Raw genomic sequence first — 15792 nt, 5'->3', positions numbered from 1 at the left:
ATGGAAAGGGCAGTGTACCATTCTCTCATTTATCTTTGGCTTTATTGAATTTGGCTTAGGCATGCTTGAAGCTACATTAACTACTGAGAGCAAACTAGGTTAGAATCTTCATCGGGGCAGGTAAACAAAGCCAAAGCCAAGGATCAGTTTGGATTTCAGCATATGTTCAGAAGTCTCAAGTTTGCAAAATTGTCCAGTAAAACCTACCTCTAAATTCAGCAAGCAAATACTCATAAGAACAGTTTGCACATATGTCAAAACTCATATTCACTTGCAAGCAATTTGTAGAGCTCTGATTCAACATTCTCAAAAAAGTGCATCTGGAAGTTGCGCTTAAATATCTATAGTTTAATTCTGCAGTAGTATCACAAAAACTTGCAATTAATTTTGAAAATGGAAATATATTTGCCTTGCTCTCATGGCTTGTTTTTCTTCCAAATGGATACAGTTACCCCCACTTATTTTTATAGATATTTCTGCATGAAATATTTAAAGTTGCAAGTGGGAATATTGCTGCTAGCAATCTTCTCAGTAGGTTTGTTATCACTCTGCATTATATAATATGATGGCTGATGTGATGAATCATCTCTCCCTAGCACAGTCCTTTTTTCCAAATGAGGTGCTGCACATTGGAAAAGTTCAATTCACAACAAATGGTAAGAATGGGCAGATCTCTTTGAAAGACAGACACACACATGGGCAGGCAAATAGGCAGATGAAAACTGAATACAGAATACCACTTAAACAGAAGGAGAAAAATATATTAATTAGCTCTTCACAGGGAATATATTCACTCAGTAGTACTAATGGTCATCAAGAAATGTGTATTTTCAGACAGCGTTCAGAGCACCTTGCTCTCAAGGGCAGAGAGGAAGTGAAAATACAACAGTATGACTCCCAGTTGCACAGGCTTTGCAAAGTCAGTGTGCCATCCATGTCTTTTTTGCTGATGAGTTACATAACATGCTGGTGTCATTTTTTCTATTCCATACTGGACTCCTGGTGAGCAATTTATATCAACACTATCACAGTGCATCTGAATGTAAATGAAATAGGTTAATTTGAAAGGTGATCTAAAAGGATTTTCACCTACATATATAATAGTTTCACCTCTATACATAGCAGTTAGAGCCTAGGAAGCACCAGCTAATTAGATACAGGACTTTCTGACTATTCAAAACAGGAATTTGAGCTGAGGAAGATCACTGACCTGACCCTTCAAATTTTGTCACCCTCACTGGTGAGATGATGCTGCCATCTTGTGACTTGCAAATTTTACTTAGCCACAGGTGACACTTTTTCCCCTAGACTGGGAGGATAGAGTACATGATCTCCCTGGTACAGAAGTGCAGTAATGATGCTTTGAGCAGCCAAGCCTTCTTTTATATTCAGACCCACATTGTCTCTGCTTAGCTTTCTTATCTGTCTCCCCTGGACTGCGCCCTTCAGTGTCAACATGGTTGCTAAAGGAATTGCTGTCCATGGACAGGCCAGGGTGGAGGCAATCCTGCAGAGGGGCTGAAGCCCACAGTTTAAAGGACTAGGGGTTTGTAATAAAAGCTAAAGAATATCCCCCTGCTGCCAAGAGAATCATATGTGCTGGAAAGCAAAACACACATTTAGCCAGCAGTAGAAAATTGCAATATACACTGAAAAAAAATTAAAAAGACATATTCTTTACAGCTGGGAAGCATTATTATAAATTATTACATAGTTTTGTATATTGAGGATAAAACTTTCCTCTCCATCATCTCAAGTGTAAAGTTTGTATATTTATGGTAACATTTTTCTTGCTTGAAAAGGTTGTCGCTGTATTCTGAATCTAAATAGGGTTGTTCCATCTGCTCACATTAAATAAAATAGCTGTATGTCAAATGGATATGCTGTTCCCTGAGCAATACAGGCTTCAGCTGTGCAATGACTGCTTACCCAGCATTTTGAAATACCTGTAAAAAGGTCAGTGTTACTGCAATCACATTGAAAAGCAAGCTGGGATCCCCTCTCCCAGTGAGGCCTCGTTCTTTCCTTATACCCCAACCACATGTGCCTCCATCAGTGTGTACTCCCACAGCACTTTTCAGCTGAAGACACAGAATCAAGTCTTGAGTTGTTCTTTCCTTATACCCCAGCCACATGTGCCTCCATCAGTGTGTACTCCCACAGCACTTTTCAGCTGAAGACACAGAATCAAGTCTTGAGCTGCTGGCAATACGAAATGCATGGCAAGGCAGGAGCAGGCACATACCAGGAACAAGCAGGTTTGAGGGCTCTGAGCCAGCAAGGCAGCTGCTCTGAGCTCAGATAGATTGTTTGGGAGAGCCCCCAGACAGCATGTACAGCTAAAAGGTTCCCTCAACACCTCTACCTGGAGACAAAGCATCAATCCTTCCTCTCTACCAAAGCCTCAATCATCATTGCACACCCAAATCATATGTCCTTTCAAATCCTTGCTTGCCAAAGGAAACCAAAGCATCCTGCACTCAGTTTCTGATCAGAGTTTCCAGGACATACTGTATTCTCTTCAGGATATGGCATAGCAGAACAAGAGCTCCCAAACAGCCACTGAAGGTTATGTTTACCCATACAGTAAACCATGATTCTAGAATATGGAAAGAGGAAAAATGAACCTCTATACTCACCTAGCATCCATTTCTGTAACATGTTGATCACTTTGGCATCAATCTATTACTCATAGATGTGTAAAATCCCACTGATAATAATCTGAGGTCCTTCAGGATATGTACCATATTTTCTCATATAATCTCATGGTCAAAAGTCCTAGTGACAGTGTTCAGGACTCCACCTAGTGAGGTAAAACAAGAAGTCTTTAGAGCAGACAGATATTGCTGAAGAGACCATTCCTTTCCTCTGACAGGGGTAGAAGACCAGCAGAAGGTATTCCACTGTCAGAAAACCTTTACAAATCCAGGCCATGTTCAGGGATTGCTGATGTTTTTAGTACTATGGAAGTAAGTCAAGGATACATCGGAAATCCATACCTGGCAAGGATATATCCTTTTTCTCTTGCAAACTTAATCCATATACAGAAATGTACAGCCACATATTAATGAAAGAGGTAATATTTCCCTATGGAAATCCTTGTCATATCAGCATTTGCATCTCCATATTCTTAAAGCCCAATTCCAGACATACAAGATACTTTATTTTATTTTTAGATAGAATCCACCTCTGCAACAAGAGTTTGTGCTGCGTCTGCCATTTCTTCCTCATTTCACAATGAGGTCTTAAGAGCTACCAGAAGCATTGAGCAAGCCCTTCTGCCCTGAAGCAAATACAATCTTTAAATCCTTCTAATATATAATCTCCTCTCTCTTGCAGTAATATATCAGGCTCTTCCTTTTCTGATACAGTCTGCTCCCAGAATGGATTCAGGTTGCAGCAGCAGTCCAAATAGATTAACAGAGGAGCAAAGTCCATATCAGTGCTAAGTATGTTGTAGTTTGAAAGGTTACTAATCAGACAAAAACCTGATCATTAATAAATTTCCTTTCAACAAACCTCATCACAACAATCTGATCCCCTGTATTACAAGAGATACAGAATTCATTTTGCAAAGTTTGTTGAGAATAAGAACTCAACATAAGGCTGGAATTCTTCTAAAGAGAGACAAGAGGAAAGAAAGAAAAGCAGAATTCAGGAAACCTAATGGAGGAAAACAAACTAAAATAGATGGAGAATAAAACAAAGGATCAGGAAGTGATAAACTGCAGAAGCTCAGACCTCTGGTAGTCTGGGGGCAACTGCAGAAGAGAATTTTGGTTTGGTCTGTGGCTATTGCCTGAAAGTAGGTACCTGCTGCACCTGCTGTTTCTATGGTACTGGCTGAGGGTGCTGCTACCACCATATTGAAAACATCTTTAAATATGGTTTCAGTTTTCACACCTCTTCAATGAAAGCCTAAAATCCTTCAAGAGAAATCTTGCAAAGATAAAAGTATTCCTGACTGTCTCCACGTGGAATCTCACACTGGAGAATTGGGGACCGCAGCAGAGAAACCACCCTTACCATCCACAAACACTCCTCTGCTCCCAGAAGAGCTGTATTTCACACACCAAGTAACATTCTGCCGAGAATCTCCTGGACTCTGGGATCTGTACATGTGGTGACCCTCAGAAAAATCACTCTGTTTTTTGGGTGTAGCAGGAGGCTCTGTCCTCCAGGAACACCACCTCATGAGGAGAATTCTGCACCGTTCCACAGACAGAGTAGCAGGAAAGCAGCTGAGACACGCACAGGCACTGCTCAAGTAACAACCATATGTACACAGATTTACCCTGAACAGCCTGCTCAGAGGCCACAAAAGCAATGTGTTTTACTACGCGAGTGTTACATGAAATGACCCTGTTGTCAAACCTGGCTTAGGAGCTGCAGAGTATACACAGGATTTACGAGACTAACCTCTGGATTCCCCCAGAGCACAGGAAATTGCATTCCTTTGAGATCTGGACTGATGTTCATTGATAATGCAAAATTATGTTCCTCTGCAGGGAGACAAAAAGCAAAGCGAAAGCACGGGAAAGCCAAATAGCCTTATGTGGAGAACTGAGAGGAATGAAGAAGAATAACAGTCTTAAAAACTTCTACTCTCCTCTCAACCCAGCTGAAGGGAGAACCTGCACATGCCAAGTACCGGGAGCAAATTACTTAAAAAGTCAAAGCTATCTTTCTTAAATGTGTGATTTTGAAAGGCAGAGTGGTATTACCTGCCTCAGCCCATCATGATCCTCTGTGAGGTGTCTGTTATAAGGCTAATAAGGCAGACAGAAATTATAAAAATACCAGAAAGCAAATGGAACAAGCAGTAAATGAAGCAGAGAGAAGACAGCTCTGGCCTGAGTATGACTGAACTCTCACTGGGTGGCAACTATTAGGCACCAGTATTTTCTCAGGCCATGTAAGGAGATGAATGGGTTTGGCTTTTCCCAAGCTGTTCTTCTGCTAGTGGACAGTATTTTTTAGGCTATACAAAGCACACCTTAGTAGCCAGAGACAACTGGAAAAAAAAGAGAGAAAGGTTGTGTTTATATCTGCTCTTCCTCCCTCCTCTTTTGGGCACAGTGTTCCAGATTGAATCAAGGGAGACACAGACAAGGCACAGATTAAGCCATATATCCTAAGGAAATTAATTACCAAATTACTAACTTTGCTTTATATTATGTGAAAGGTTACTCTTGGTAAAATAAAGCTCTCATCTCATGACAAAAACAAAAATATTTCAAAACCTATTGGTCTAATGAGGAATAAAATTTAAGCCTTTTCCCTGAACCCACCATAAGCACTAATGTACTAATAAACAACAACCTGCTGACCAGAACACAAATCTGGGAAATGGAAGAATCTTCTCAGGCAACGCCAAGGCATGAGCTTCAGCCTTCTAAATCCCATGGAGAACCCCAGCTCTTAGGTGAATGGTTATTTCAAGGAGACTTTTAACACTAGTCCTTAGGAGGATAAAACAGAGTTACTCAACTAAATACTAATCTTCTCCCCGGTGGGAGAAAACCTATTTCTTATCTCAGAACTCTCTAGCCATTAGAGAACAAAAAACTACATTATTTGCAAGTCTGATGAGTGACTGGAAAATCTGAATGGAATCAACCAGAGATAAAATAAATAAAATTTGTTCCTCGGTTTCTACATTGACCTCAAAGTGAGGGAGCTTGAGAAAACTTCTATAACTTGTCACTAGAGCTACAGCAATGGAAAGCATTTATTACCTCTCCATAACAGCATTCGTTCTCAATGACAGTAAGTGTACTAATAATGACTGATTGCAAAACCCCTCAGTTGAGAAAGCAAACAAAACACAGGTTTCAGTGACTTGTTTGTAAGTAGATCCTGTGTCCTGTGTTAGGATTAACCCTGTGGCTGAGTAATGGGCACTGTGCAGAGCCCTGGAATCCTGGAGCAGGCAGGGTTCACTGTACACTCACCTCTGGCACTGCACAGTGAAAACATCTGGTTTGTGGACATGAGCCATGGTACTTTCACTTGTACATGTCTGTCTTCTGCCAGAAGGAGATTTCTGCTGGAGAACCTACATTCTATGGAAAAAAAGAAAAAAAAAAGAAAAAAAAAGAAAAATCCCAAGTTATTACAAAACAGAATTTTTAAATCATATAATATCTCTACTTGAAAGTGACCCATAATCTATTGGTTTTCCTTTGCTTTTCTCTCCCCATTCCTCACTTCCTTTCAACCAACATTTATATATGCCCACACACTCACATACTTCCCTTGATGAGGGGGAGAAATTTAACAATTGATATTCCCTGAATGCACACTATCTTTCTTTTCTTTGTATGCATAATTTATGTACAATTCATACCTCTATTTTGGTTAATTTTTGATTTGTCTAGCTAGGTTACAATTCTGATTTTGGGTGCTCTGGAAGTGGTATGGCCTGGTTCATGGTCAGTGGGACAGAAGGGAAACTGTTAAAGATAGAGGGGGAAAAAGGAAGCAGACATTGTATCCTCAGGTGAGGGAAGGCAGACACAGAAAGAACAAGATTCCCCAGAAAGCTTCAAAGAGCACAAGTGCCCCAGCACAGTGCTGATCTAAATGGAGCCTAGGAGGTCTCAGCTTTACAGGGAGTGGTATACAGACTGCCATGGAAGCAGAAAGTGCTGAGCTGTTTAGTGATTTGATGATATTTCCACCAAAAAAGTACAGACCACTGACCTCCTGTTCTTCCACTACAACAGTAGTGATGTCATTAGGTATCAAAGTAGTTTTCCTGTGTCAAGATGACATATTTCTGATCTGAAATAACCCAGAGATGGGAGAATGGCTGGAGTCAGAGCACTGTGCAGCCAAAAATAATCTGGTTTGAGTTAGTGCTGGATGTTTGAGGATGTCAGAGGGACACTGTCCAGGGATAGACTTGTGTAGATAGCACAGGATTCTTGATTCAAAACTACCTTGCTGAATTCATAGCATATTAAAATGATAGCAGGGCATTAGACCTTCCTCTTCTAGATGAAAGCAGAGATATACACATGCTCTGTTCCTATCCAGGACATTTCCTTTGAACTATCTATCCAGCTTATCTCTTATCTGACATCCATATTTCACAATTTTCTCTCTACTGTCAAATCCCTCGCTCCTTCAGGACCAGATCCACTGCAAACAGGGGCAGCACACAATGAGCCAACAAGCACTCACTTCACTGGATACAGAAATGGATTCATGATTTGCAATCAGCTGGACTAGTTGCTACAGACATAACTAATAACTGTACTAGTTTCTTACTTATCTTGGCGCAGTATGGCTCACCCCTGCTTCTCCTGATAACCCCATACATGTTCCTGCTGTTTCCTTCTTTGATCCAGCAGAACATTTTAATCTTCTTTTTGTTCTGTTTTGTTTTCCACAGGATTACCTCTTAGATCGCTAACCAGAAAAAAAGCATGACCGTCCCTCTGTGCAGCAAGAGTATTTAAATACTCTTTTAGGAGTTAAAAAATTGTAAAACCACACCTTTTACTGAAGTGATTTTAATGTAAACATAAATCCCCCGTCTAAACACAAAATATTGAAGTTCAGCAGCTTAGGTAATTGAAAAGATATAATCCTAAATAAATAGAATGTATCTCATTTACTAATTTTTCTCTAAGTATTATCCAGAGTCAGGTACAGACATTTTTAGGTTTTACCCAAATTTTGCACAGACAATTTTTTAAGACTCAGAATTTCTAATTTTTGTCCTCAACAATGAAAAATAGCAGGGATATTTCACAGTAAATGCTGCAAGGAGCACTAGTTCATTGGAAATATTAATCTTTCTTCTCCCCAGACTTAAACAAAGCACCACTTTCTTTGTGCTTAATACTACATTTGGATCAGATTCCATTCCAGACTCCATTTCCGAATAATATGTACATAACACTAAAAAGTGCAGCATAGTAGGGTTTTTTAAATGAAATGGTAGAATTATATATTTTTTAGCAAAATATAGAAAAAAATTACTATTTGTATTTTGTCATTAAACACTGGTCTTATCCTTCAGCTTAATAACAAATGATCTAGTAATGTATTACAGAACTAAGCTTTCAATTAAAAAAAAAACTAAATCTATAGACTTTCAAATACACTCAGGGAATATAAACCAGAAATGGGGAAAAGTGATTCCTAAATTACACCACACAACATATATTCTCATCTTTCACTTCATTCCTGTTCTGTGGCCATGAAACCACCTCACTTGCAGAAGCCATCCAGAGACACTGCTTCACCTGAAGAAGCTCAAGGCTTAGAGAAGCACATTTGCATTGAAATCCCTTTGCTCAGCATAATCCTTATTAAAATTCCATTGAAGCCTCAAATACCCACTACTTCTGCAGAGACAGCCAGTTTCTCAAAGATGTTTCACCTCCTCAGCACCTGTGGTTCACTTTTTGCTAATAAAGGCCTTTTGTCTACTTTCATTCTGCAGTTTCCTTCAAATTATACTGTATGTGTATCAAAATGCTTCAGGGTCAATCTTCAATGCAAAGATGGAAAATCTTAAGAATGTATTGGGCAAATCAGCACTCTCCATTGTTGCCTGATTCCATGACAGCTAGGGAAATCATCCTACCCTAAAAAAGTATTGCAAGACATACTGTTCTCTTATAGTAAACTTGTTCATACCAGCTTACATGTGGGGATATTCTCAGTTCTTAAGAGGCTTGTCACAAGCTTTTCTTATTCTCAAAATAGAAATGAAGTGCAGAGCTAAACAGTGGGTGACTAAGAATAAAGACAAGATCCTTCAAGCTAGTCCTTTGATACTCTGTTTTATCTGAAGCACTTTTCAATTAAGCAGATTACAAGAACAGAGTTTCCCATCCAACTTCTATTAGATTTATCAGTTTTGCTTGGCAGAGGACCTCTTGCAGCTAAGGGTCTATTATCTTTAATTAAATAATAACTTTCACATTGTTCTTGAATATTGTTGTCTGCATTCAGCAGGCCTAGAGAGACAATATGAAGCACTCTGACTCAACAGCCTGCAATTAGTAGAATATTGTCTTGAAAAAAACCTATGATCTTAGCCCTACTGGTCTAAACAATCTCTTCAGCAGAAGAAACATTAAGTAGTAGAAATCTTCAGCAAAGTGCTGAAGAACATTCTTAAGAACAGGCAGAAGTGTGTTACTGATTTAAGCCATTTCCAGTTATTTTGTATTAGTCTGACATCAGTTTCCAGTTTCTATTTCCTGAAGATAAGTTTCAATTTTGAGTTTAATTTTAAAAGTATTCTCAGTGCAACTGAGTCGCCTTGAATATTTTCCTGTACGTGGCACAGAGCTGCTCAGCTACATCAGCTTTTCCAGACTTTCTTGTCAGATGTCATCCAAGTGATAAAGGGCTCTTAAGTGGGTAGCAAAGCTGTCATTCCAAAGCAACAAAAGAAAGAAGTCCTATGGGCTGTTGTCATCAATGGAGTCACCAGTCAGCTCCCTTCATCCTCTATTTTGAACACTCTTTTCCATGAACATGACTGCCAAATGTAACAACATAAAAACTGGATGAAAGCATCACTGAGCACACTGTTGATTTACTGATGGAGAGCATTTTTATTTGTAATGGTAGTTTCCTATAGATAATGTATTTTCTCAGGTCACAATTTTGTAAATCAAAGTATAGATGTGTAAACTGCTCATTGAAGGCTGGGAAAGCTTCGCTTCCCCTCAGAAGGGAGTAAAATAAATGTGAGTTATCCCACAGGCTAGAAACCAACACACTGTTTTGTATAAACCCCTCTGTATTCAGTAAAAATAAGAGAACTAAATTACTTATACCACAGAGAAACTCGCAGCCTAGAGCCCTGAGTCTGAGGAAAATGTGGATCAGCAGCCCAGGGTTTTCTGAATGCTTCAATAAAACAGAAAAATTAGGGAAAAGAAAATGTGCCTTACTCAGATGGAACTGCTTGAATGTGTTTGACTTTCCTTGCTGTTATATGTTACTCTGCTGCCAGGCCCCACTCAGTCACTAAACACCTGTAACAACCACAGTCCATGCAGGACACAGGCACACAAGGGACAAACAGAAATCAAGTAAGAGGCAAGAGCATAAAACTTGATGGATGACCAGTACGGCTGAGCAGGAGAGAGAAGTCCCCAAACTAACTACTCACACCTTCAGGTAGGTGGTACCCATCTACCAGTCTGAGGAACAGGGGGCTCAGAAAAAAAAGAAGTACCTGAAGGGACAGTCTGTGTTGAATATATTGTATGAGAGAGTCCCCACCTCTCTGAGGTCCAATGTGCTCATTTTGAGTGACCATTGCCTCCCTGAAGCAAGAAAACTAAGGGCATGATTCCTCCCTCAGCAGGATCCAGGCTCCTACAGGGCTTTTGTCTCAGCAGGAACTGGAAACCAGGGACTACACTGTCAAAGACAAGATTTCTCTACCTCAGTGCAATGCAGAGACTTTCAGCTCCTGCTTGCTTCTGCTGCCAGGGTGTGAGTCTTGACTGCTCCAGGAGGGACAATCTGCTCCACTGATGCCATTTGATATGTAGCTGCTGTTGGCCACTATCCCACAAATGCACAAGGTGGATTACAGCCCCGCCTTGGCAGGTTTGGACACTGCTAAAGGGTAAGAAAATGCCCGTTCTTCCCAGGTGAGGTCAGTCCTCTCTTGAAGAGTGGCATTTCTCAGCTATCGCTGAGCCCACAGCTGTCTGCTAAAGTGCAGGACAACTGAGGCAGCCCACCTCACTGGGCTCCTGGGAACTCAGCAGCAGTGGCTTTACTGTTCCCCTCCAAAATGGAGACAAACTAACTTTCACCATACGAGAGCAAGTACTTGGCACATCTGTATCACCCCCACGTTGGACACTGTGCAAAACCACAGACTCCACCACTTGTCTTCCCAACAGGAGGTGAGGACTTCTGCTCATGACCTCCTCAACTGAGTGAAGGAACAGCTTGTGGCCACACCAGAATTGTTCCTTAATGTATTGGCAGGTGCACAGATGGTTGAAGGCTTTGTTCAGATGATCTCAAGCAAACTGTGCACACACAGATATACTGCACATTGCACTCACTGAGTGGTGCAGCAAAAACTTTACCCTAATATGGAACTTACATGGAGTCAGCAGGAGATATACCCAGGGTAACCTGGGTAAGATTCACTTCTGGGTTTTGTAGTACCAGAAAATATAATGTTATCATTGCACTTCAGATTAAGCCAGAAGAGTGCCTCTTCCCTTAGCTGAGATCAGAACTACTGCAACCTTTTTACTATGAAATGGGAGAAAACAATATACTAGGAGGAAGGATGAGTGCACTACAGCGTTGTCCAACAAAATTGCTGTTTTATCTATGTTAGTTAAAGGTGCAAGACTAAATCATTCAGTGGATAGCTCCTCTTGTGAGAGTATTTCCTCTTATGAAAGGAGATGGTGGCAGATTGAGGGCAAAGATAGCTCAGCACAAATGTGATTTAGATGATGGGATGCTGGGTTGTTTTTAGACTACAGCACAGATGGTGCCAATCTACTGTGAAGCTGGGGTCAGAAGTCAACTGAAATTCAACTGAAAAATGGGAAATTATTTGGGGAATGAAAACAAACAACTATGCAACAGAGGGGTTTAGAGGAAGGGAGTCCAGCAAACTTTTCGTGAGTTTCCAAGATCCAGTGAGTGCTGAAATACCATCCCTGGCCAGAATCTATGACAGTTTCCACTACAGCTTGCTCTTAGGTATGTCTGAGTCCATCAAATGCTGCCAGAAAAAGGCCTGTATCCTGCGCCATGCATCTTCTTGGGCTTTGGCATGCTCTCTCCACTGCCCTCCCCAATGCACCAACATCCCAAGCACCCTGTGGATTGAAACTTTGCACAGAGGCAAGTATGGTGGCTCCAGGAGGTGCCCTGCTCCAGCATAGGAGTAAAACTCCACTTCCCGGCCGTGCTGCTGAAGGCGCTGAACAGCATCCTGGCAGTAGAGGTCACTTTTCCAGTTCAGGTCATCCAGTCCACACAGGAAGAGGAACTTGGCCAAGGACCTCTCCACAGGAATGCGACAATCCCAAGTTGCTGGGTCCATGTGATCGTCTAAGACATCTGAAAAATCTACTATTCCAGACTCGTCACTGATCTTCACCCTCCCCAAGTCATATGGGTGGACAGGAATAGTGAAGCCATCCCCCTCCAGGGGAATGAAGGAATTAAAACAACTTCCAGATATGCTGACAGCTGCCTTGATGCCAGGTAGAAATGTGGCCATGGAAAGGGCTAGATCACCTCCTTTAGACAAGCCCAAAACACCAATGCCAGTATCTTTCACCTGAAACAGAATTATGAAAACAGTAATATTAAGTACTCTTTATTTCCTGAGCTGACATAACCTCTCCAGTTCTTTCTCACTCATCCAACTATGACCACTCACATTTTACCCCTTCCCTCTCTCTGTTCAGGTTATATTATTCCTTTATCTATCCCTCTGCTGAGCCTCCAAAAGAGCGACTTTGAATTCCACAGCTCCTCAACATTCCTCCTCCTGTAACACACTTGCCTCCTGGTGACCTGCACAGACAAAGTGTCCTTGCTCCCTCCACATCTCAGCTCAGCCTGCTCTCAGTACAGTGTCTTTTACTGCTCCTCTCTCCAAGACACTTTTTCCTGGATTTTCTTGCATTGAATTTCTTCATTGCAGTTTCTTCTCTCCTACGGCTGACCTGTTATTTTCTGTGTTGTCTTGGAAGACATAATGTTCATTACACCTGAGGCTAAGTGAGCCCAAAAGCTGTTTTAATCAACTTATTTCTAGTGAAGGCCCTTCACACTGAATTCTAGATGTTTCAGAACTCTCTGAGGAACAAGACAAAGAAGCAAGGCTGAATTCTGCTCTCACACAGCCTACAATGCTGGTGTCCATGTAATAGAAAGTAAATAATTTTGCAAAACAAATACACATTAAGTAGCATTGCATTAAAAAATTAAATGCTACTTGATTTCTCTTGGTCACTTTTAGGCTAAGTATGATGATACATTGCCATAAAATGTCTTTCTTGTCTCGTCCCACACACTTGTTCAAATACAGCCTCAGCCTCTTAACATATGTCACACCTCCAGTGCTACAACTGTGAAGGATTCTGTTGTTAGAGTGTTTTATTACTGTCCTGCAAAACTCGGGATCAAAAGCCTGTAATATCTCAGAAACAGTAAAAAAGCCAATGGATTCTTTTTCCCTTCTAAAATCTTAAGATATGCAAAACTAGTACAAAATTAATGTTTCCTGCTTAAGCAATTTAATAGTTCTAGTTTAGGAACCAATTAGCAAACTGGAAAATAGTTTCAGGAAGAGCACCATAATTTGTCTCTTACCTGCTGCTGCTTACGCAAAAAGTTCACAGCCTCCTCAAAATAGCTCAGTTCAAGGGTCTTTGGCATAGCAGGGATGTCTTCAAAGGACATGTAAGCAAGGGCCAGAGTCACAAAGCCTCTGCTAGCCAGGAGACTTGCTCTGTATTCAATAAGACCTCCTCCAGATCCATACAAATCAATAAGTCCAGGGAATGGGCCAGGTCCTGCAATGAAAGGAGGGGGTATGCATAACCAAAAGAAAAGTTCCTCTGGGTGTCCTTTTGTGGTGCCTCCTCAGCACACATCAGAACAGCAGATATCAGAAGAAAATCATCCTCTGAAGCTTTCCATGGTGAGTATCGTTCTCAGGAACAAACAAAATGACTGTAAGGACATGAATTTGCACATTTCTTTCTCTCTTAGGAACTCATTATAGGAAGTTCACATGTTGGACATCCTTCTCTCATTCTGAATTTCAGCTGGCATTGGCCTACAAGTCCTCAGGCCATTGAGGATCAATGAAGAAACAGTATTACTGCAGGAGTGGCTCTTCTTAGGCACTATGCTGGCAGGCATGCCATGAAGGGAATACTTGAATTATGAAATACTCAGGTTATGAAATATTCACAAATGCCAGAACTGACCTGTGCCAATTCAGGCTTCAGTAAGACCTGAGTAACTGCTCCTGAGCTCCTCACCTCTCCTGCAGCAATAGGACCTTCGTTTCCTGATGCTGTCTGCCCATTCTCACAGTCAGATTTCCCTTACAAGATGTGGTGTTGCTGCAGCTGTAAGGGACTGTTTGTCAATTACAGAGCAAGACAGCCATGTTTAAGGGCCATTCAAGGAGCAGAAACACTTCAGGCTTAAAGCAGCTTTGCACAGGATTCATTCTCAGCACTGTCTGTGTACAGAGTTGTAAAATATGGCATCCGTTTAATTAAAGACCTTGCTTTTCCCATTTGTCTCCCATCTCCCTAAGTAACCCATGCAGTCCAGCTGCCCAGTCAGGAAGAGACTTCTTTCTTTGGCTTTTCCTTAGCTAAAGAGAGACAGATCCAGAACCTGCAGGAAGACCTGTAGGAGCTGCTGAGGGCATGATTCTTCAGCCTAGGCTGGCTGCAGCCTGAGTCCAGTGCTCCCACCATGCCTTGCCATTCTTCACCCCATGGCCAGAGCTGTCGCGCATCACAGCTCTGCCAAGGACCGGGGCCTCTTCGTCCTGGCAGCTAAACAGAAAAGCTAAGAAATAAACACACCGCTTGACAAAGCTCTCACTGCAAGAGAGGTCAAGACACTCAACTAGAACAACCAGGGGACGCCTTGTGTTACCACTGCTGTCCCCTCTGCACCACCATACCCCTGCCCCGCCTGTTTGCTCTGCTGTGATGATCCAGGTGCCTGCGCCAGGCACAGGCTGAGGGAAGTGTTAGCTGAGGCTTTGCTCTGGGTTGCTGAGTGCATTCAGGGACCACGGGGCAGAATACCTGGTGTCAGACATACCTGCAAAAACAGAATGGAATTAAACTCACCAGGAGGGAGGAAGAGGGTTGCTCTGAGACGACCTTCTCTGACCGGAATCCTCTTCACTCCCTCTCCTAAAAACCATCGTTCATTGGTGCATTTTCCCAGCAAGCGGCTCGTGTCCTCCCCGTGGCCCTCATACACTTCCAAGTCCACACAGAACGGGGTCAGGACGTTCCTCTTTGCCAGCCGCTTATAGGGCGTTTTGGACTGCAGAGCCCAGAGCAGCCCCATGGGCTCCACTCCCAAATAGCTGCCCCCCAGCGCTGGGGAGCGGCTGAGGTCCAGCTCCCCGCTGCTCCCAGCCCTGTAGAGAGCGTGGGATTGGAAAAGCTCCCCGCTCTCGTCCAGCAGGCTGGCCCGGAGGGTGACCGCCTGCTGCGGCTGCAGTCCGGCCACACGGATCTGCACGGGCTCATCGAACAGGCACCGGAGGGAAGGCAGGACGGACAGACGCGCCGCCATCCCGGCTGGCCGGACGGAGAATCACAGAATCACACCCTGCCTAGGGCGAGGCACCGACCGCCTGAACTGCGTGAGACACGAGCCTCAGCAACCTGTCCCTTCTCGGGATTAAAATCTCGGCTCAAAGTCCAGGAGGAATCATCGTGAGCGCTTCCTCCTCCACTCGGCCGGCACGGGCTGCTGGGAGCCGTAGTTCAGAGCCCGCCTCCCGCCAGACTCTCCGGCTCGGGGGGCGCGGTGACACCGGCCACTGCCACGGGCACAAGCTGTCGCTTGTTCTTGGCGAGTGCTTTTACTTTTGATTACAGAGAGAAACTAAATTAAAAACCCCAAAGCAGCAAAAAGAGATATCGAAATTGCAGCGCCCCCCCCCCCCCCCCCACCTGCAGGAAATCCCAGATTTGGAAGGCTTGGGAGACTTTGCCAGGGCACAGTAAACACAGACAAGCTGCAAAGCCTAAGCAGCGTGACATCTTA

General features: G+C 42.7%; 2 protein-coding genes across 3 annotated transcripts in view; both read right to left on the bottom strand.

The window, feature by feature from the left end:
* Positions 1 to 10565, bottom strand: part of LOC134419603 (cytosolic phospholipase A2 beta-like) — a 53173-nt gene extending 42608 nt beyond the window's left edge. Inside the window, exons 1-3 of one of the 2 annotated variants that reach the window (XM_063159079.1) lie at positions 10426 to 10565; positions 5955 to 6065; positions 2640 to 2803 (exon numbers count right to left, since the gene is read on the bottom strand). The gene's annotated coding sequence lies outside the window, so the exon portion shown is untranslated. Of the gene's footprint in view, positions 1 to 2639; positions 2804 to 5954; positions 6066 to 6705; positions 8643 to 10425 lie in introns of those variants that run through there. The other variant, XM_063159078.1, reaches the window with a different exon arrangement.
* On the bottom strand, positions 9565 to 15474 carry LOC134419604 (acyl-coenzyme A thioesterase 1-like). Its single transcript, XM_063159080.1, has 3 exons — positions 14859 to 15474; positions 13348 to 13550; positions 9565 to 12307 (listed from the first exon to the last, which is right to left on the bottom strand). Exons 1-3 carry the CDS (start codon positions 15313 to 15315, stop codon positions 11705 to 11707), a joined length of 1263 nt encoding a protein of 420 aa, XP_063015150.1. The 5' UTR covers positions 15316 to 15474; the 3' UTR covers positions 9565 to 11704.
* Between the last annotated feature and the right edge of the window lie 318 nt (positions 15475 to 15792).

The sequence above is a fragment of the Melospiza melodia genome, chromosome 6 (genome assembly GCF_035770615.1).
Source record: "Melospiza melodia melodia isolate bMelMel2 chromosome 6, bMelMel2.pri, whole genome shotgun sequence".
Taxonomy (NCBI): domain Eukaryota; kingdom Metazoa; phylum Chordata; class Aves; order Passeriformes; family Passerellidae; genus Melospiza; species Melospiza melodia.
This window is presented reverse-complemented; position numbering and strand designations above follow the sequence as displayed.